Here is a 23,033-nt window from a genome sequence, read left to right on the forward strand (position 1 = left end):
ATGTGCTATCACCAGCTAAAATAGCACACCTGTTTCCCAGGGGGAGTGGTCTTATATTGTTTACAATAGTCCCAATACCTACCAGTTGGATGGCAGAGTACCTTTGAACCTCATATAACTTCAGTGCCTGTGCTCTGAGAATACAATTTTTAAGGTCACATTTACCATCCAAAAATCTCCGTAAGTTTGTGGGACCATATGATTTCCACAGGTGTTTGGATTGTGCCCCAGCACTTAGGATTGTAGGCTATTGCTCCATAGCCACCTCAGGTGCCGTTTGTAATAAAATGAGCCCCTGTTGGGCAAGAGTACATGCTTGTCCCCATCTTTGGGTTTGGGAGTATGTTTTTATGGTTTGTCTGGTTTCTTCTATCCATTTGATGAGTGCTGCATTATCTTTTAAATCAGCTTTCCATCCTTTTCCCTCTTCCTGGAATAGCATTCCTTTTATGTGGTCTATTTTTGATAGGGAATTTTTTTCTAAAGAACGTCTCTCTTCATTAGTCATAAACTCAGTTTGCCCCAGTATGCCTAGCCCACCTCCAACTCCTCCAGTGAGGTCACACTTTAGTCTTTTGGATGGCCAATTTTGAGGTATCCACCAGGAATGCTGTTGTCATTGTATACTGAAAGCATTTGTACAATTTAGGTAAATGGAGTCAGTTCAGAACCGCTGATTGTTAGGTGAGTGGAGGTTACACCTAAGTATACCCTTGTCTTGGTATTCCATAAGGCTTCCCAGAGGTGCCCTGGTCTTAGGGTGGAATTTGTGCTGTCAGGGACCTCTGTCCATCAATTGACTCCCATAAATAGTTGTTTAAGGGCAGTGTCAGTGGGGATGGTGCTGGATAGAGGCATCCAGCTGCAAGCACAGAGCTGGTGGTTATTTGGACAGGCCATGCTATGGCAGTTTACACAGGAGGCAGCTAGAGGTAGCTAGATTTTTGTTATTGTAACCAGGCAATTGTGTCAACTGATCATCCCCAATACTACGGTTATGCATTGTTGCACCTGGTTAGATCCCCTCGGTGATCACCCTGAGGCATTGTTAGGCAAGCATCATCATACTCTTTGATCAGACTCATAATGTGTTTACCCTTCTTATCAAAGGTCATTTGAACTTTACGATAAATCTTATTTGAGGATTCCTAGTAGGGCTGACACTATTGGGGATTGAAGGGGTGACCTCAGGGAATGTTTAGAATGGTGCTGTTCCACATAACAGTCTTCTTTTTGTCCTGGTCTATACCATATCAAATGATGTGGCTCTGCCTGCAGGAAGATTGCTAAGGTTTGCAGGGAACCAGGATAAATTTTCAGATTAAAAAAGAGAAGGAGTGTGGGCAGATAGTAGACAGACAGAGGAGCTGTGGGAATGAGAATGAACAGGTAAAACATTTTCCTGGCTTTAGCAAGGGAATGTATAGCCACACCCATTTAGAAAGTTATACCAAGGAAGATTGTAGAGATTCCAAACAGCTTCTTAGGGATCTCAGTTAAAACATTCAGAGTTTTAGCAATATTATATAGCAAGGAAAGTAACAATGAGAGTTGTTCTAGGGTTCCTGAGGACTGGTCTGATCAGGTATCTCTGTAAGTATGTTGGCTTTTGTTGTAGTCCTAGAGACTGGCTAAGCCTCCAGTGTCCTCTTGATTCACAGGTGGGTGTCAGAGACCGGTTCAGATGTCCAAGAGTGTGGTGAGGAAGGCAGTCAGGTGCTCATTTTAGGTATGCAGTGTGAATTCAAGAAGTGACTCACTGTAACTTTGCAGAGCAAGAGTTCATTAAAAGCACCTGATAAGGTCCTTTCCAGTGGGATTGTAGGAAATACTTCAGCTGGTATCTCTTCCAGTATACAAAGTAACCTGGCTGTAATCCATGGTCTTTGGGGTCATCAGCACCTGGGAGCTCACTGTGGAAAGATTTTGTTACCAACCTTGTATTATTTGTTAAGGTTTTGAGGAGTCCTTGATAATAGTGCAATATTTTCCCTTTGAGTAAGGCTAGTTCATATAAGCCCTCATCCAGCCTCCTAGGTCTCCCTGTTGATTTTATAGGGCAATAAACAATGCTTTCCAAAAGGAGTGGATCTAAGATTAAGCAAGCTCAGTGAGAGGGCTTTTGGCCAAGAGAGGTTAAAAGCCTCCATCAACTTAGCTAAATTTTTATTGTACCATTTGTCCGTTCCACCAACCCAGAGGAGTGGATATGGCAGGCACAATGGAAATGTATTATGGGCCAGATTTTGCAAATGGATTAAACAACTTGTCCAATAAAATGAGTTCCATGATTCCCATTATTAAAAAATCAGGAAGCAACAAGTGCTGGAGAGGATGTGGAGAAATAGGAACACTTTTACACTGTTGGTGGGACTGTAAACTAGTTCAACCATTGTGGAAAACAGTGTGGCAATTCCTCAAGGATCTAGAACTAGAAATACTATTTGACCCAGCGATCCCCTTACTGGGTACATACACAAAGGATTATAAATCATGCTGCTATAAAGACATATGCACACATACGTTTATTGCGGCACTATTCACAATAGCAAAGACTTGGAATCAACCCAAGTGTCCATCAGTGACAGACTGTATTAGAAAATGTGGCACATATACAGCATGCAGCCATAAAAAAGGATGAGTTCATGTCCTTTGTAGGGACATGGATGCAGCTGGAAACCATCATACTCAGCAAACTATTGCAAGAACAGAAAACCAAACACCGCATGTTCTCACTCATAGGTGAGAATTGAACAATGAGATCACTTGGACATGGGAAGGGGAACATCACACACCAGGGTCTATTGTGGGGAGAGGGGAGGGGGAGGGATAGCATTAGGAGATATACCTAATGTAAATGACGAGTTGATGGGTGCAGCACACCAACATGGCACATGTATACATATGTAACAAACCTGCATGTTGTGCACATGTACCCTAGAACTTAAAGTATAATACATACACACACACACACATATATAAAAAAAAAGACATCCAAAAAACAACAACAAAAAATGAGTCCCATGATCACTGTGCAGTTCAGAAGGAATTCCCCAAACTGGAATATTGCTAACAAAATTTTCCCTAGTGTTAAGGAGGTAGCCTTCTAATAGGAGAATGGTTCTACCCAAAGAGAAAACATACAGACTAAGACCAGCACATATTTGAAATTTTGAGATGGTGACATCTGGATAAAATCCAACTGCCATACTTCAAAAGGTCTTACTGGCAAAGAACAATGACCTTAGGAGCCCTGTAAGGGCTTGCTGGGGTTATATTTTGGGCATACAGCACATCAAGAATATACCTTTTGGGCTACCATGGGGGATAGTTTCCAAAAGTGTTGCTTTCCCCTTTATAACATTTTTTTCAGGGATCCAATGAGTCATTTTATGAATAAAGTGAAGGAAAGACAATTGTGCACCTGTGGGAACTATGGGTTTTTTGTTAGGCCTTGGCCATAATTACTTACTTGGGTCAAGCATGCCTCCCTTCTGCTGCCAGGTTTGTTTCTCTTCAGAGCTAGATGCTTGTTGATATTGTAAAAGAATGTTAGTGAGGGTATTTGTGGGATGAAAGGTACATTCCTGTACAGGACAGACCATCTTTCCTAGGTCACCCTTCTTTGCTGCAGCATCAGCTAGATTATTTCCTTTTACTTCTTTGGTGTTATCCTTTGGGTTCCCATGTAAGGAACACGGTTGTGCTTTGTTTAAGGAATAGGTCAAGGCAGACATCTGGGGACTAAGTGACTCAGCGAGTTTGGAATGCAGGTGCACAATTCCACATATAATGTGAATACAACTATTTAGCTATAACATCAGAAGGCCATCACTTTTGCTCTGAGCCACTGTTGTGTGTAAAAAGTATAATTGCCCTGTTGACATGGTGCAAGTGCTCTTGTGCCCAGAGAAAGAGAGAGAGCCAGAGCTGTCCATCTTTGCAGATGGACAGCAGGGAACCAGGACACAGTTCAGCTCATTCATGCCCAGGGAGAGAAAGAGTTAAGCTGCTGATCCTGAAGGCAGAAGAGAGCTGACCACACAGCTCTGTGTATGGGAACCAGACTAAGCAGCTGAGACAAGGTGGACCATGTGGGAAAACTATTGATGAGAATTGCTGCTGAATAAAATCATCTTTCCCCTGCCTATAGCCCCCTGTGTGTTCTTTCTGCTCATCCACCCACTCCTATCTGACCTCAGCATAGGCTGGAAGCTGACCCCAAGAGTGGCATTTGGCATAGTCAGCAGGATGAGGTGAGTGGGTCTTCAGCCCCTGAGGGTTCCCTGGTCAGCTATGTGGCCACAGCATGTGCTGTGGTGCCCAGTGGCAGCAATGTTGTTTGGATGAGCCCCAATGGAAGCATGGAAGGCAGTGGACAGGTCTGCTGCGAGTCTGGAGAAAGCACTGAAGCAGCTGGAAGCACACAGCACTGAGAAGAAATGCTCCTTTACCAGTAGAGTTGGATGGATGTTTCTGACTACACTGTGGGAAATACATGCTCAGTCCCACAAGTAAGGCACCTCCTGGTGCAAGCCGTGCGTGTGGGGGCCCAAGTGAACAGGTTGGAGGAGGACCTGGGGGTCGGGGACCTCCAGGTGCAAGCCGGGCACTTAGAGGCCCAGATAAACAGCTTGGAACATGAGTTGGAAACAGCTGTCAGTGAGACCTTGAACCCATTCCCCCAGCCAGACACTCCCATTCCATCTGATGCCAAGGAAGAGGAAGCTCCTCTGCTGCAGGACCGCCCTGTGATCCATCAGAAAATAGAATATAAGCAGCCAATGGGACCCCAGGGGAGAGTTCAGGACCCCCCCCACCCCCCACAGTGGTGGAGCACACCTCTTATAGTGCTCATACCCCTACTGAGTTGTGAGAATTAGGTAAACAGTGCCGGTGGTGCCCAAAAATCTGATAGCATTTCTTGCTCCACTTTCAAGATGGAGAAGCTGGCTTCTATCACAACTCACCCCTCCCTTCATCAGTGGCTGCAGCTGTGCCAACAGTTGGCACAAGGACAAGGTGACCACATGTTAATCAAGTAGCTGATGGCAGCCATATGGACTGTTTGGAATGATGCCAGAGAGATACCAGAAACTGAGTAAATGGCAATCATATACTGATTTGGTGCAAGTACTCTGGGAGAAGGGTATGCAGCAGGCCATGTTTGATCTGAATATCCAGGGGCCAGATAATGAATGTTTTACATCCCACAAGAGGGATCTTGTGCTGGGTTCAGCACCCCTGAGGACGTTTAGCTCTCTACCTGCTGTTCTCATCCCATATGTGGGGTGCTGCAAACATGAAATGACTACTGTTATGGCAGCCCTCAAGGAGGCAGAAGGCTATTGGTAAGACTAGGGAATCTGTGCCATGAAGAAGGGAAAGATGCCTTATCCACAGGTAACCACCCCACAAGATGAAAAGGGGCCCCAGCCGGTGACCTGCATGCAGCTCCAGATTGATTTAATTGCAGCTGGGATTGCTCAGGAAAAAAGTTGACAGGCAACCCAATAACATTCTGTTGGCTCTGTGGAGGCAATTGTCCCTGGAGCAGCAATTCCAAAAAATGCTCAAGAGTGGGCAAGACAGTTTGTTCAACCTAATCCTTCCTGGACACTGCCACTCAAGGACTATTTACAGACAGCTGTAGATATGGAGCCTTTCTTGTTGAATTAGGGAACTGGCTAAGGTGCCCAGCTTGGCTGGGGGAACTGGGTAACTGGAGGCTATATGTGAAGCTGACAACCCACTGGTCCCTCACTAGTGTACAGCAGGTCCTAGCAATGGTAAATACTGGTGCAGACTTCAGTCTTATTTATGGGAACCTGGATAAGTTTCTGGGTGAAGTTGCATTCATTGACGGTTATGGGGGCCAGTCAGTGAAGGTAAAACCTCTGTCTCTGCATCTTGGCATTGGCCACTTGGCTCCCCACGTGTACACTGTGCATATTTCTCCCACACCTGAATATATTCTGGGTGTGGACATATGGCATGGCCTGGATTTGCACACCACAGCCGAATAATTCAGACTCCAGATTCGTGTAGAAAAGCTGGTACTGTGTGAACATACACATCACCAGCCCCAAGTTCTGCCACAACCCCAACAGGTTACTTCTATTCATCAACAGCATTTGCCGGGGGGCATACAGAGATACCTGAGACAATTAAGAAGTTAGAGTAGGTGCGAATAGTGCCTGACACCCATAGCTCCTACAATTCCCTGGTATGGCCAGTAAAGAACCTAATGGAACTTGACGAATAACAGTGGATTATCTGGAACCAAATAAGGTAACATCCCATCTGCGTGCAGCTGGACCTTCCATCATGGATTTAATGGACCACTTGACAATGGAAATGGGACACTACCATTTTGTGATGAGCTTGACTAATGTATTCTTCTCCACTGACATTGCTCCAGAGAGACAGGAACAGTTTGCCTTCGTGGGAGGGCGACAAGGGACTTCCGCATTGTTGCTGCAGGGCTATATGCATAGCTCCACCATATGTCATGGTCTTGTTAATAATAATGTATTAACCTCTAATTCTCTTATATGTTTAAAAGTGGCAATGCCCCTCTTGCCTGGGATTGGATGATGTGGCTAAGACAGCCTTCCTGGTAGCCAAGCAGGCTGTTAAGCTGGCACAAGCCCTATGGGTAGTTAACCAAAAATGCCCATTTAAGCTAGATGTACATGCAACCACAGTTAGTTTCAGTTAAGGCCTATGGCAGCACTCAGAGTGCCTGAGTATGCCAGTAGGCTTTTAGTTCTAACTATGGAAGGGAGCTGAGCTCCAGTATTCCTTGATAAACAAGCAGTTAGTAATAGCAGGATGAGTGTGTTCATGGAAAACCACCCCCAGACTAGGAAAGCGGTTAATAACTGTGTAGGCTGCCCTTCAGGCTCATAAGAGTGTGGCAGGATGGGCTACAGTCATCATACAGATGACTTACCTGACAGCAGGGTGAGTATGTTCATGGGTAACAATCCCCTAAACAGGAATGGCACAAACATCCACTTTAGCAAAGTGGGGTGCCTACTTAGAGCAGTAAAGTACTCTAAGTACAAGTCCCTTAGCAGCAAAGTTGCAAGAAGTCTTGGGACCTGTAGTCCTAATGCAGGATAAGGCCATGGAGCTTGAGGAACTCCCCATTTCTAATGAGGCATAGTATACAGATAGGTCTAGTCAGAGTATTGCTGCTGGATTGCTGCCACAGTCCAGCCTAGGACTGACACCATATAATTTAATACCAAGTATAGGCAAAGTAACTAGTAAGTTAAGCTCAAGGCAGGGTAGATAGTAATCACCAGGGAGGTGACACCTATGGTAATCTGCAGCAGTAACTAGGCAGTTTACTGAGGCTTAACCTTGTGATTAATTACCTAAAAGTTACAGAATTAGTTAGTCAGTCACCAAACCATGTAGGACCAGGCCATGTGACCAGATCAATAAGAGGAAGGATAACCTTCTCCAGCCAGGTATGGGGACCAATAGCAATCTGTTATTGCCTGCCCCAATGCCCCTAGAGGTAGGGAAACAAACAAACAAAACCTAGTGTTAGCCATGGACCCTTCAAGCCCCTCGTTGCCAATGAGTCTATAGCAGCACCCTGTGGGTAGGGTCTGCTTTATGACTTCTATGTTACTCCTTGGGTATTTAATGTGCAGCCTCTATGATTGATCATTCACAGGGGAATGGCCAGGGAAGGAACTCTCCTCCAGGGGAAATGTACTGTCTCTGTGGCCTATTATAAGTGCCCCTGTGACTTTGGCCTGGGTATGGGACCCAAAGGAACCATAGAGAGCTGAGAAAGTATAGTACCATCACCCAGGGCAGAAGCCCTTGGTGGCTGCATTGTTATCCAGAAATAAAAGTTGGCTTATATTTTGCCTGAGGAATGTGATTTGCCTCTGTTAGTGCCTGTGCTTGCTTTGTCGTTCCGGTCAAAGGCTGGCATGCTCCAACAGCATCGTGGACTGGGGTCACACCTACACTGAGGAGACCAGTGCTTCCAACTGTCAAATCTGCACTACCCTTCCAGCAGCAGCAAGCAGCTGCAAATGGCTTGCCCTGGCATGTGCCTCCAGCTTCTGTGCAGAACTGGACGTGGCTAGAGACTTGGGGTCTCACAAACAATGAGTGGGATGCAACATGGCGAGCTTTAAATAGGGGGCATTGCAAAACCCATGGCAATCCTGCTCCCTGGCTAACTCATAATGTCCATGGTGGGTGGGGCTGGCTAATGGGAGAAACTGCAGGTGCCCTCATTGCAGGCACCAGGGTAAAGTTACCATAGAATGGTTGCCTGCTGAGGTTTGTGTAAATATAACACATATCACTACACAAAGGATGTGGTAGAACAAGCGGCCTTACCAAGGCTGGGCCCCCGTGGACTTCGTGCTCGCTGGGAGTTTATGGGTCTGTAAGAACACAGGATGGCCATATCTGCCAGCCAGTTAAACTGGACATTGTGCCTGGGGGTGGCCCTATGTGTCTGCCACTGTTTTTCCCACTTTGCCTACTCGCCCACATAACTGGGAGGTGCTGCATTCCCCCTTTTTTTCGAGTGTGGTGGGCTCCCTGGTGGTTCTATCCCTTGGTAATAACTATCCCTAAAGCAGGTATCATTACTGCAGAAATGCAAGTTACAGCCCTTGCAGAGCACACAGCGTGGGCCTTGAATTACACCCAAGTTGCTCTCCTTTTGTTAACTAATGAGGTTAATCAGATCAGGAAGGTGGTACTGCAAAACCAAATGGCCTTAGACATAGTCACAGCTGCCCAAGGTGGCACCTGTGCCCTTGTAGGGACACAGTGTTGCACATTTGTCCCTAACAACCACCAAAACATAATGGCAGCTTTACAAGGGGGGGTCACAGAAAATTAAAGCGATCAAGCACCTTATTGACAACCCCCTGCAGAGATGGTGAGCATTTCTAGGCTCCGGCCTATGTTAGGCTCTCGTAATCATAGGTAGCATAACAAGAATATTAATGGTAAGTTATTGCTTCCTATATTGTTGCTGTGGCCTATAAGTCCAAGGTGCTGCCCTATGTGAATGAATCCCCACTAAGGACTCCCTCAGCCTAGGGGGTGGAATGGAAGGCCTGTGTGCCAAGCCTGTTTCTCAAACCCATGTGCCCAAAAGTTATGTATAAATCTTGCGTATGTATATCAAGCCTATGTACCCAAAGCTTATATGTGTAAGCTATGTATCCAAGGCCTATGTCTTTCTCGGCCTAGGGGGTGAAGTATAAGGAACATGGCTGTGCTTTGGTCAAGATATAGGTCGAGGTGGACATCCGGGACAAAGCGACTCAGTGAGTTTGGAATGCAGGTACACAATTCCATGTAAAATGTAAACACAACTATGTAGCCATAGCATGGGAAGGCCATCACTTGGCTCTAAGCCACTATTGTCTGTAAATGGTATAATTGCCCTGTTGATTGACACTGTGCAGGTACTCTTGTGCCCAGAGAAAGAGAGAGAGCCAGAGCTGTCCGTCTTTTCAGATGGACAGTGGGGAGCCAGGACACAGCTTGGTTTACCCATGCCCAGAGAGAGAAAGAGTTAAGCTGCTGACCCTGAAGGCAGGGGAGAGCTGGCTGCACAGCTGTGTGTGTGGCACCCAGACTAAGCAGCCGAGACAAGGTGGAGAGTTTGAGAAAGCTGTTGATGCGAGCTGCTGCTGAATAAAATCATCTTTCACCTGCCTACGGCCCCTCGAGTGTTCTTTCTGCTCATCCACCCACTCCCATCAGCATGGACCTCAGCATGAACTGGAACCTAACCCAAAGCATATCAGTCCAGGAGTCTTTATAATTGCAAGTTGCTTTTGCATCTGAATTGCTTCTAGTAACTCTGAGACTTGGTGCCCATTTCGTACAGGCTGACCAAATGAGGTAAGAAATCCTCTCTGTTTTCATAGCATGCCAAAACCATGGGCTATTCCGAAAGCATATCAGTTATCGGTAAATATATTTGCCACATTTCCTTTAGCAAATTTACAAGCTCCAGTTAACGCTACTAATTTAGCCACCTGGCCTGATTTGACTTCTTGGAGTTGGGTGCTTTCAATTACGTCTGTTATAGAAGTGATGGTGTATCCTGCCTGGTAATGTCCTTGGTTGTCCCTTAAATAAGAACCATCTGAGAACCAAATTAATTCATCATTCTCAATGGGAACTACCTGTAAATATTCTCTAGGGGAGAGTAAGATATTAATTAGCAGATTGCAGTCATGTTCCTCTTCCTCTTGTTGCTTACCTGGAAGGGGGAGGATAGCAGGGTTTAGAGTGTTACAGCACTTCAAAATGATATTGGGGACAGAAAGCAGGAGTACTTCATAAAGGTGAGGTGGCTAAAAATAGTGTTGAGCATGGAGATTTCACAAAGTGGGGGGCATAGAAGGTCAGAGGGGACCCTAGGACAAATTCTTCAAAGTTTTTGCATAGGGTAGTTGTAGCTGATATAGCCCTCATACAAGGAGGGTGCCCCCTTGCGACTGGATTTAACTGTTGACTGAAATAACCAATTGATCTGAATTGTCAGCATGTTTTTGAGTTAATACTTGTAGAACAGTCCTGTTTATTTCATGCACAAAGAGAGAAAAGGGAAGACTGTGATTGGGGTGGCCTAGAGCAGATGCTTGGGTGAAAGCCTGCTTTAGATCTTCTGTGTGTTGCTTTTCCCGCTCTTCCCAGTGTGTTGGGTCTGGCTGGGTCTGTCTTAGATTTTTATATAAAGGTTGGGCTATTATTAAGGAGTAGTTTGGAATCCAACTCCTGAAATAGCCCATTAACCCTGAGAATCCTCTTAATTGCTTTTTAGTTTTGGGCAGGGGAAAGGTCATAGCAGCAGTGATTTTCTCAGGGTTGCTTAGTGGCCCCCTTGGGAAATCATATTTGCCAAATATTTAACTTGAGGGGGGCAAAATCGTAATTTATCTTTCGACACTTTGTGTCCCTTAAAAGGAAGATGTTGTAATAGGTGGACAGTATGTTCTCTGCATTTTGGTAAGAAGGATGAACACAACAATAAATCAATAGAGTAGATTCATTTGGCAATTCAGTGTCATCTAAATCTGCCTTTAGTATTTGAGAAAAATAAGTAGGACTTTCAGAGTAGCCCTGGGGTAAGACTATCCATGTGTTCTGGTGATTTTCCCAAGTGAAAACTAAAAGATACTGGGTATTTTCCAGCTACAGGTATAATGAAAAATATGCTACATAAATTAATAACAGAGAAGTGGCTGGTAGTGATAAGAGTATTGGACTGTAAGGTGTGGGGGTCAGGAACAACAGGGTGTCTAGGAATTATTATTTTATTCATAGCTCTTAGGTCTTGAACACATCTCCAGCCTTTACCACCTGGCTTTTTAACTGGGAGGATTGGTGTATTGCAACGGCTGGTGCAGGGTATTATGAGTCCTTTGTCTAAATAGTCCTGAGCGATTGGTTTGATTCCTAGTAAGGCCTCAGGTCTAAGGGGATATTGCCTTACATTTGGCAGGTGTTCAAATTTATTTATGGTTATCTTTATAGAGACTGCTGATTGAATTCTTCCAATATCTGTGGAAAAGCTTGCCCATAAGGAGTCTTGTACCTTAGATTAAAAAGGTTCTAATTCTTCCTGTCCCGAATCTTGATTAACTTTCACAAGCATATTCCATGTGGACTTTTGTAAGTCTTCCATGTCTTCCAAGTTGAGAATCATTTCTCCCTTTCATGAAAATGAGATGAAAGCATTAAGGGTCTCTAGGAAATCCCATCCCAGCAGGTGTATGGGGGCACTATCTACTGTAAGAAAAACATGATGCCCCACTAGTTATCCTAATTGAAATGGAAGGGGATTTGATTTAAAGGCTGTAATAGCAGATTTTGAAACCCCTACCATTTGGACTTTTTCTTTACTCTGAGGGAGAGGGTTTTTAATCAAGTTGGAGTCGAGAGGACGGACAGTGTAGTGCCAGTGTTGACAAGGGCTTTGGTGCTTCCCCCATTTATGGATATTTCTACTCCTAAAGCATTAGTCAGAAGCAGGGGGAAAGCCCTCTCTATTCCCTTGGAACATCCCGTTTCTAATTTTTGAGTTGTTCTGGTGCCTTCATCTGGGGCCCTTTGCCTCATTTATGTAAGCACCCATTTAAGTTATTTGCATTCTTTTTTAAAATGTCCTTCTTTTTGCAGTGGTGGCAAATTGCTTCTTTTTTGCCTATAGAATTTTGGGAGTTTGAGAGTCTTCTTTCATGTCAGCCCCTCTCAGTCATTTTTAGTCTCATCTGGCAGTGTTTCTGCTGATATAACATTCTCAAAAACTGGGTGGGTCTCCTATGTGGGCCACAGATTAAATTCTGTTAGACGAGAGGATCCTCAACAGATTTTTCAAAGACAATCCCATTTCCATTTTTGGCTTCTGCTGAGATGGCTGAGGGCATCTATGAGTCACATGCTTACCCTCTGAATACTCTGATCTTTTGTTTTTCTGAAATTTAGCAAAAGATTATCCAAACATACCCTGGGTTTTTTTCATATAGCATACTTTTCTGACAGTGACTCTCTTAATTTCATTTTTTGCAATCTGAATAGTCTGATAAGTTCTCAAACTATCAAAACATGTTTTCTTTTATTAAAGACCATTCTTCCCTTAGTTTATGCCCTCTTGAATTTTACTGTAATCAACAAGAAGCAACCAAGCCATGCTTACAATATTTTGCCCCAAAATTTTCTCAGCTAAATATTCAAGTTCTGATTTCCACATAATGACAAGACCTAATTCCATTAAACCTCTGGCCCTATGTAACAAGGCTCTCCTTTCCTCAAGTTTCCCTAACATGCCCCTCGTTTCCTTCTGAGGCTGTATAAGCAGTGCCTTAAACATCCATATTTCTACTAAGAGTCTTTTTATAACAATGCAGGTATTCTCTGAAGTGATAAATCTCTCTCTCTCTCTCTCTAACAGAATTGCTAATATCCATATTTTTACCAACAACCTGTTCAGGGAGATCTAGCCTTATTCTTCAGGATCCTCAGAATTCTTCCAACCCCTCTTCATTGCCATATTTCAAGCCACTTACACCTACTTTTTTGTGACTGTGGCTTCTCACTTCCAGGCACCAGGGTCTGCATTCATTTTTCTATTATGGCCACAACAAATTACCACAAACTTAGTGTGTCAAAACAACACAAATACATACTCTTACAGTCCTACAGGTTATAAGTCCAACCCAGGGCTCACTAGGCTAAAATCAAGTCATCATCAGGGTTGTGTTTCTTTCTGGAAGCTCTAGAGGAAAACCCATTTCCTTGCCTTTTCCATCCTAGAGGCCACTCACATTCCTTGATTCAGGTCCCTTTCCCTCACGTTCAAAGACAGGTTCCAATTTTTCTCAAATTGTGTCACTCTGATCTCTGTTATAGCCAGAGTTTCTTTTGCCTCTCCCTTCTGTATCTTTCTTGTGCTTAGATATACCCTTGTGATTACACTGGGTCTACCTGGATAATCCAGGATTATTTTTTCATTTCTAGATTCTTAGCTTAATCACATCTGCAAAGTTTCTTTTGTCAAATACAGTAACATACTTACAAATGCCAGGGATTTCGACATAGATATCTTGAAAGGGAGGAAACTATTATTTTACCTACCACAGAAAGCAAATGTCCTGTGTAAAGACTTGAGAGTAATTTCTAAAATCAAATTAAAAATTTCAAAAATAAAAAATAGTATTTTGATAATGTAAATGTGTAAACAAACTATTGTCTCTTTTTTCTATAGTAGTAGAATTTAGCCTGGGCACATGGCTGCTTACCTGAGGACTATATTTACCAGCTGTCTTTGAATATTGGCATGACTAGGTGAGTACATTTAGCTAACTGTATATAAGCAGCAGTGACTCGTATACTTTCCAGGTTTTCTACAATTTAAAGACCCACTACCTGCTCTAGAACTCTTCCTTTCCCTCTTCATGTTCTTATACATGGATGTGCCTGTTGGTCAGCTGTGACCATGGAGACAAGAACAAAACTCCGTGGAGGAATTAATGAATTTTCCACAATTATTCAGATAATAAATATTTTAGGTTTTGTTAACTAGATAGTCTCTGTGTTAATTACTCAGATCCTCTATTGTAGCACGAAAGCGGCTATAGACAATCTGTAAATAAAATGTGCAGAGCTGTGTTTTAATAAGATTGTACTTGCCAAAACACGGTGGAAGGCCAGATTTGAGGGTGGTTTGCTGATTCCTACTCTCTGGCAATCAGAAGGAAGGAATCTGGGTTTCTAAATAAAGTCTGTGCTAAACTAGACCACTCCCATCAGGTATAATTTTATCAGAGAGATATAATTATCTATCTTCTTTAAGCCACTTTAAAAAAAAAAAAAACTCTTTCAAGGCTAAGGTCTTTACCCTCAAATCTATATGCATACATGTGTACACAGGCACATGTTGAATAAGGGAAAATGTGGCTATCTACCTGCTGGTCAAAGATTAATATCTTGAATCAGGGAGTGTGTTTACAAGTTGCTAAGAAAAATAAATGGAGATGTGGGCAAAAACCATGAAGAGGAAATTGACTAAGGAGGAAATGCAAATGAATACAAGTGAAGACAAACGAATACAAATGAATCAAGTTAAATGTAGATTATGTTTTAATGTTCAGTTGTGTAGCAATACCCATGGGGATACAAGTTCTTTCTTATCAAATTGGCAAAACAACTGGTTTTATGGAATGTGTAGTATTTGAGAGCAAGTGAGTGAACAAAGTTTTAAAGCACTAAGTGAATGTTAAAAATCTTTTAAAGAGATATTTCACAGTCTGCATTAAAACACTAAGAAATGTACTTGCATTTTTGGCCAAGGAATTGAATTTCTTGAAAGTCTATTCTAAGATGATTATAACTATGCCCAGTATTTTACAAGGTGCAAATAGCTATATCATTTTATAAAATGTAAGAAATAATTTACATCTCCAGGTACAGGGAAGAAACTTAATAAATAATGGAAGTGGAATGAAAACAAAATATTCTGATGACTATTAAACAACATAAAACATGTCCTTGATACACTAAGTACATAAAAAGATAATAAAGCATATGCCCCAGAATCATAGTGAAAGAAAGCATGTACCATTGCCCCCAAATGACAGTAAGAATGATTGTCAGTAAGTGACAGCAGAATAAAGAATTATTTTATTTTATTTCATCTGCTTTTGTATATTATTTAATGTTTCTATTATGTTCTCAATTATTTCAATATTTAAAAATAAAATAACTCATATTCGTGAATAAACTTAATGAAAATTAAAAACTGGTAAATATTTGCAACCAGTTAATTTGCTCAAATATTTATCATGTGTCCATTATGAGCCACTCACTCTCTTAGACACTGAATGATACAATGATAAACAAGACAAAAATCCTTGCCTTTATGGATTTTGCTTCTTGGAAGGGGATAGATATTAAACAAGTAATTCAATAAATTTTGAAGATTATTGCAGATAGTTAGAAGGGCTATCGAGGAAATAGGCAAGACACAGGTGGGGTTTCAGTTGAACACTGAAGGCTAAGGGGGAGCCGATGTGTGAAGGTAAATGGGGAGGACGTTCCTGGCAGGAAGAACACAGGTGCAGAACATAGAGGCAGCAAAGGGCTTGGCCGATGTCAGAGGAAGAGACAGACAGTCTGTGTGAATGATGAGTGTTGGGTTCAAGATGAGGTAGGCAAGGGCAGACAAAGTAAATGTATGTAAGCCTAGAAGTTTGTTTCTTTCCTAATTTGAAAGGAAACTATTGACGGCTTTGAAATGAGAAAGTGACATCTAACTTGTTTTTTAAAAAGATTGTTCTGCCTGTTATTGAAGATGCTATGCCTTAAATACAGAAATGCATAGCAATGAATAAAAATACAAAAGGAAATAAAAAATACACAGGGAAAATGGCCAAATAGGAAGAGGAAGAAATATAAATTAGTAAGAAACAGAGCAACGTTCAACTACACTAGTAATCAAAACAACAAATTTAAATGATTTTCACATATTAAAGTAGCAAAGTTGAAGGGAAACTTATGTGTTAAGGATACTATGAGATGATCAACCACAAAATTGGAATTTTATATTAATAGTTTAAAAATAATTTAGGGTACGTATCAAAAGTATTACAAAAATGCTCTTCCTAGTAATTTTCCTGCTAGGAATCTACTTTAGGAAATAATCCCTATTGGCAAATTTTATATAAAGGGTGCTGAACTAAGTGTTAGTTGAAGTATGTGTCTTCAGTGTTTTTTTTTCTTCTTGCTAGAGGGATTATATGTAATTTTAATCTCTTCTTTGTACTATTCTGTTTCTCACAAATTCTACAAGTAGCCCAGATGTTGTTTTACAATCAGAAAAATGGTGATTGAAGAAGTGGTTAAGAGGTAGTCCAAACTAAGTTCATCATAACACACAGATGATATGATATAGAAGGAAAAGTAACGTTTTGGAATTATATGTTTCTGAGTTACAAACTTGTTTGTACCACTTTCAAGCTTCATGACTTTGGGTAAAACCAGCTTCTCTTAGACTGGGTACTCTCATCTGTAAAATGGGAATAGTACATACCTTGGAGTGCTCTAGTGGGGGTTATCAAACATGTAAAATATAACCTAGCATGGGCTTGAGACTATTATAACTACTACTCCTATTCATACTTTTCACTATCGTTGAGACAGCAACAATCATTTAGCCTTTGCTAAGTTATAGTTTCTCTGCTTTTTATTATGCAAACTTCCCCCCATCATTTAATACTCACAGCAGACCAGGAGGAAGGAGCTGTTGCTATTCCCATATTACAGATAAGAAAATCTGCAGGCATAGGAAATTTGTTTGTACAAAGCACTAAACTATTAGGTAGCAAATCATGTATGACTGTATAATCTAAATCTTAGTGTCTACGCATGTTCAAGACATTTTACCTTTCTTTATCTGTTATTTTATTGTTTCAATTTATAGAAAAGCTCTCCTTTTTCTGTAATAGGTGTACTAGAATGTGTATGCAAAATTCTACTTGTTCAGAATTAGACATTCCTCTTAAGCAAGATGACAGATGGTTTTTGCCTGTGGTGATTATCTAGCATGTATGTATCTACTGCCTATTACTTTGATCCACACTGTAGGGGGTCTAAAGATGAGTGAGGCCTAATTCATCATGCCCTTAAGAAATTTATATTCTAGTTGCAAGCACAAGACAAAGAAATTACAAGTTAGGTTGTCATATGTAAGAGGTACATAGTACTTAGAAAAGAGTAACAATTTCTGCCGTAAGAATGCAGACTTTCTGAGAGAGGTGACTTTTTAACAGATCTTGGACAAAAGATAGACAGTCAAATAAGGGAGTAAAGCAGTGAATAAGTAATAAATGAGAAAAAACATAACAATCTAGGCTGGCCATTTCTGACTTGAGTGTTGGAAACAATTTGTGTCAGAGAGATATAACCAGGAGATGAGGGCCAGGCCATGGTGGGCTTTTAAAATGCACATCTTTTAAGAGGCAGAGAGCCTATTATAAAAAAAAAAGAGAGCTATTATGAAAAATATAATAGACTCCCAGAGACGTACTTATATTTGTCAAATTATTTATTAATGAAAGAAAGTAAATTAGTCCTCTAATTCAGGAAGATGCCTTTGCCAATTATAGAAATAATTAAAAGATGCAAGACTGAATGTAGGGATAAGATGCAGTAAGGAGAGTTTTGTCACCATTAGGGAAGATGAAACAGGGAATAGAAAGTGATAAAAGCAGGCAGATGAATGGGAGGACATGCAATTTAGTGAAAATGAGTTTCAAGTGCTGATAGAATGTGTATCCGTGTGAGGAGGCCCATAAGAAAGTGATAGTCTATATGAAAATAATCTTCTATGTCTGAGTACACTAACTGTAAGTAGTATTTCAGTGAATCAAGATAAAAGAATATATGGTCAAATTCTATACCTACAACTTTTAAGAGTTGCCCTTCATAATTGCAGGAAATAACACTTGTATATTCAAATAACACATAGCTCAATTCAAATAGAAACTCAACAATTGGTTAGGTGTGGTGGCTCACACCTGTAATCCTAGCACTTTCAGAGGCCGAGGCAGGCAGATCACGAGGTCAGGAGATCGAGACCATCCTGGCTAACACGGTGAAACCCTGTCAATACAAAAAATTAGCCGGGCGTGGTGGCGGGCGCTGTGGCGGGAGCCTGTAGTCCCAGCTACTCGTGGGGCTGAGGCAGGAGAATGGTGTGAATCTGGGAGGCAGAGCTTTCAGCGAGCTGAAATCATGCCTCTGCACTCCAGCCTGGGTGACAGAGTGAGACTCCATCTCAAAAAAAAAAAAAAAAAATGCAAAAATTTTCCAGGCGCAGTGGTGTGCACCTGTAGTCCCAGCTACTGGGGAGGCTGAGGCAGGAGAATTCCTTAAACCTGGGAGGCAGAGATTGCACTGAGCCAAGATCACAGCACTGCACTCCAGCCTGGGCGACAGAGAGAGACTTCAAAAAAAAAAAAAAAAAAAAAAGCAAAACCAAAAACAAACAAAAAACTGTACAATTATTTCTCAAAAGAGTAGAATGTGGAAAAGTTTTATTCCATTTAGTGTTTCTGAGGCTTTGTAATTTACAAAGAAAAGAGGGTTTATTTGGCTCACAACTGTGGTGACTGGAAAGTTTAAGACCGTGGCATTGGCATCTGCTTGGCTTCTGGTGAGGGCCATGTTCTGCGTTACAACATGGCAGAGAAGCAGAAAAGTGAGCAGGCATGTCCAAACAGACACAAAACATGAGAAGAACCTTGCTTTACAACAACCCACTTTTGCCATAATGAATCCAGTTTCACAAGAGCGAGAACTCACTCCTGTGAAATGACATTAATCTATTAATGGGGTAGTGCCACCACTCTCTAGATTCCAGCTCTCCACATTGCCACATTGGGAATAAAATTTTACCCTGAGTTTTGGTGGAGACGAACCACATCCAAACCATAGCAAATGCTTTTAGTTTGAACCACAAAAATGACTGACAAAAAGTATAATAGCTTCACTTCTAGAAGTTTATTTTTATTTGCCAAACTGTTTATTTTGTTATAATTTCCAATTTTCTAGAGATTTACCTCACCCTAGAATAAAAGCTAACAGTGACAACCATTATCATTAGATGATTTTAACATAGCTGAATTCAGGGGTTGTCAATTCTTTTTTAAACAATAATACTAATTTAATAAACCCAGGGTGCTGGATTTAAATGTGCTCAGTGGAAGACTTGAAATAATTGTTCTTGCTCTCTATGTGAGAGTTTTATGATAATTGTTAAATATCTATGATTAAACACTTCAAAGAAAGGTGCCGTTTTTCTGCTAACTGCTGCATTATTAAAGGGTTTGCTTCTTTACATCAGAGATTCTGTTAGAGAAATGGGTCAAGTTGGGGTCCTCAGTCAGCTCTGTAACAAATGTGTGTTCAACTAGGGCATAAACTTCACTTAAGAAAATACGAAAAAGCCAGCAAAAACTCCTTTGTACTCTTTTTAAAAAATCAACTTTTAAATATAAAGAAATATATGTCCCTTTATTTGCTACTACAGTTCTGACACACAGGGAGTGAGGGCCGCTGTGACATAATTACTCATGGCCCTATAATATCTTGCCTTTGTAAATTAACCCAAATTAAGTAATGGAAATGAGAAAAAAAACAACAGCAGAGAATTTCATGTGATCGAATGTATTTCTTAGAAAACTAAGTACAGTTTATAAACATAAGCAGAGTAATAGTCTTGTAGTCCAAAATTTTAAACCCAAAACCAAAGGAGAAATTGATAAAATATAGTGTCATGCAAAGCACTCACTGTTCATCATCATCATTTCGAGAAAATACACACAGGCACGTGTGCGCATGCGTGGGCTTGATTTGACGCATACACAAAGGGTTAAGTTGGGAAAGATGAGGCTTTGTAAACTGTTCTCTAGAAATATATTTATTCATGCAAACATGTATAAGTCACTCTGTATTTTTATACAACATAAGATTGTTTATGATCTTATGACCATTTTTGTTTATTTTTATTTTTTTGCCAGAGAGGGCTTTCAGTAAATGTTTTATTTAGAACATTCTTTGAAAAAATTGTAGCGCAAAGCCACAAAAAAAATGGTATTTAAATTTATAATGCATAGTACAGTTAGGACTGTCACACTAGCTCTTTTTAAATCTCACTGCTGTTAGTAGCTTCTTTTAATTCTTCCATCACTAATTCCTGTTGGGGTTTTTCAGCACTTTTCCTATAAAGCAAGTTTTCCCCATGTGGGTTGTGAAATGTAGATTCCTGGACAAGCTGATTAGATGTGCTTATGAGCACGCGGCTTTTAGCTTTTAGGGCATAGGCTTCTGTAGGCTTTGCTCTTTTTTGGCAGAGCCGGAGCTGGAAAGTTTCTTGGAAACCACGGCGGAAATTCTCGTTGAAGAAACCATAAATGATGGGGTTGACACTGCTGTTGCCAAATGCCAGCCAGTGTGCAAAAGGGTAGATGTAGATGTTGATGATCTGCAGTTCATTTGGAGAAAGGTCAGCATAGTCTGAGAGCATCATTAGAGTCCACAGGGGCAGCCAGGAAAGAATAAAAAGCAGGGCCACAATCAGGAGCATCTTAATGACCTTCTGCTTCTTCTTGGACACCACGTGCCACTGCTCCTGGTTCTGCCTGCCTGTGTGAGGAACTGCAGCCCTGAAGAGTGACACTCCAATCCTTCCATACATGATGACGATGAGGGAGAGTGGAGCCAGGTAGATGTTGGCAAACAGCACAGTGGTGTAGATCTTCCTCATTTCCTGATTTGGCCAGTCTTCCCGGCACCAGTAGACTGGACTGGTTTCATTCTGGGAGTTGAGTCTCACTCGGTAATATTTTTCTTCTTGCACATGTAACATTACTGCAGATGGAGACATAATGGTGATGGCTAGGACCCAGATGATCATGATAATGACAAACGCTGTCTTGATAGTGAGCTTTGGTTTAAAAGGGTAGACCACACACCGGAACCTGCAATTAAGGACAAATATAAATGAGGCACTGCTTCATCACTTCTGACCAAGTCATACACCAAATTTATTTATGTAATTACAGGCCTCTCACCCCACAGTCCCCTCAAAAATATAGAAAGTTATCATTTGTAGTAGAAAGGCATGCATTGTCATTTTCTGTAATTGATACATGAGATAAATTTTAACTCAAAATTTGAACAAATGGAGTATAGCAGACACTATTAATAATAAAAAGTAATAATGAACATGGCCTAAAACCATTTCAGACTCTGTTCCATTAATTTGCATGGATCATCTCTTTAAGCCTCCTTGCTTGAAAGATAGGAAAACAGACTTGGAAAATGTAAAAATCTTACCAATAATTACACAGGATTTTAACACAAGTAGTTTGGCTTCAGAGCTCAAACTCAACCTCTACAGTGTCCTCTTTAGATGGGTAGCTCTGTTAGGCTGTGGTAGACTGCTAACCTGTAGCAATCAATGAACCTTTTATCCCTCAGGCACTTGTGTGGTCCCCAACACATTATCTGCATAACTTGCTTTGACCAATAGGATATTAGCAAACATGATGCAAGGAGAAGCTTTTTATACACTTGCATGTGGGGCAGGTCCTTCTAGAATGCTTCCTCTTAAAATCCCGCCTTCAAGCTCCAAGAAGTTGAATTAGATAAAAGGCATGTAGAGAAAGATTCTGGGATATAAGAGCTTAGCCATTTTGGATGTTCTAGCTCCAGTTTAGCTCCCAGAATAAGGCTGCAACATGAATGATTCCAGTTATAACACATGAAGCAGGAGGGTGAACAAAGAGATGCCCAGTTAACCCACAAAATCATGAGATGTAATAAACCAATATTGTTTGAAGCCACTAAGTGTGTTGCTGACTTGCTTTACAGCTGTAAAAATCTGAGAGTATTCATTATGAGCTCTGATTATGAGCCTTCCTAACAGTCTATGTCCTCTGTTGAGTACAAAAATTCAGCATCTGTATGTAGAGTAAGCCTGATTCATTTTACTATGATTTTGATATTGTGGATCTTGTTGTTATTATTGCATTTCATTATGTTAATCATAAGATAATCATACCATCATGCAACTGTGTAACATTTTATATTTTTTCAAAGTACCTATTACCTATTTAATCTTCCTTGATTTTTATGACTCCATAAAACTGAAATGTTATGAAAATTGTTACATTCTAGATCTGTAGATAAGAAAATGTAGAGCTTTAAGTGTTTGAGCAGCAACTCCAAATTAACTTATCTTCATAGAATGACTAGTTAGCTTGGGCTTTGACTGCTCTGTTGTCACTCTTTATAACTCCTTCGATCTTCTCTTTTCACCTTCAAGTGTTCTTACAGTCTTCTAATCCATGAATCCTCCCATTCACCTGCCCTGAAATTATGGATAATTTCATAAACACAAACGTATGTATGTTGCTCTTTTTCAATACAAACTAATAGGGTTTTGGATATTATTGTTTCATTTACTTATTAAACAAATATATAAGTACACATATTGATACATGAGATAAATTTTAACTCAAAATTTGAATAAATGGTGTATAGCAGACACTATTAACAATAAAAGTAATGATGAACAAATATAAAAGTACATATGTATATCTGTACATATATATGTACTTATATATTTGTATTTATAATAAATGTTTGTACTTATGTATTTGTTTAATAAATGTACATATATGAATATATATACTTATATATTTGTACACATACATATATATGTGTTTGTATGTATATCTTCAGGAAAGCAAAGATGAATAAGATAGAGAATAATCCCTGCTGAGAAACAGTCAATGGAAATATTAAAAATATTAAAAACTATATAATAATTACTAAAATTGTGCTAAAAAGTTTGGACTTCATTTAAAAACCAATGGGGATTCATTGAAGGATTTACACGATGAAAGGCAAGATTATTTTTATAATTTAAGAAGCTTATTTGGGCTGCTGCGAGAAAA

At 40.7% G+C, this 23,033-nt stretch overlaps 1 protein-coding gene across 1 annotated transcript in view; it reads right to left on the reverse strand.

The window, feature by feature from the left end:
- Positions 1-19,969: 19,969 nt before the first annotated feature.
- Positions 19,970-23,033, reverse strand: part of NPFFR2 (neuropeptide FF receptor 2) — a 98,712-nt gene continuing 95,648 nt past the window's right edge. Inside the window, exon 4 of the mRNA XM_033214481.1 lies at positions 19,970-21,050. Coding sequence (XP_033070372.1) covers positions 20,216-21,050 — 835 coding nt within the window. The 3' untranslated portion in view covers positions 19,970-20,215. The remainder of the gene's footprint in view (positions 21,051-23,033) is intronic.

This window comes from Trachypithecus francoisi, unplaced genomic scaffold, assembly GCF_009764315.1.
Source record: "Trachypithecus francoisi isolate TF-2019V2 unplaced genomic scaffold, Tfra_2.0 Lachesis_group1, whole genome shotgun sequence".
NCBI lineage: Eukaryota > Metazoa > Chordata > Mammalia > Primates > Cercopithecidae > Trachypithecus > Trachypithecus francoisi.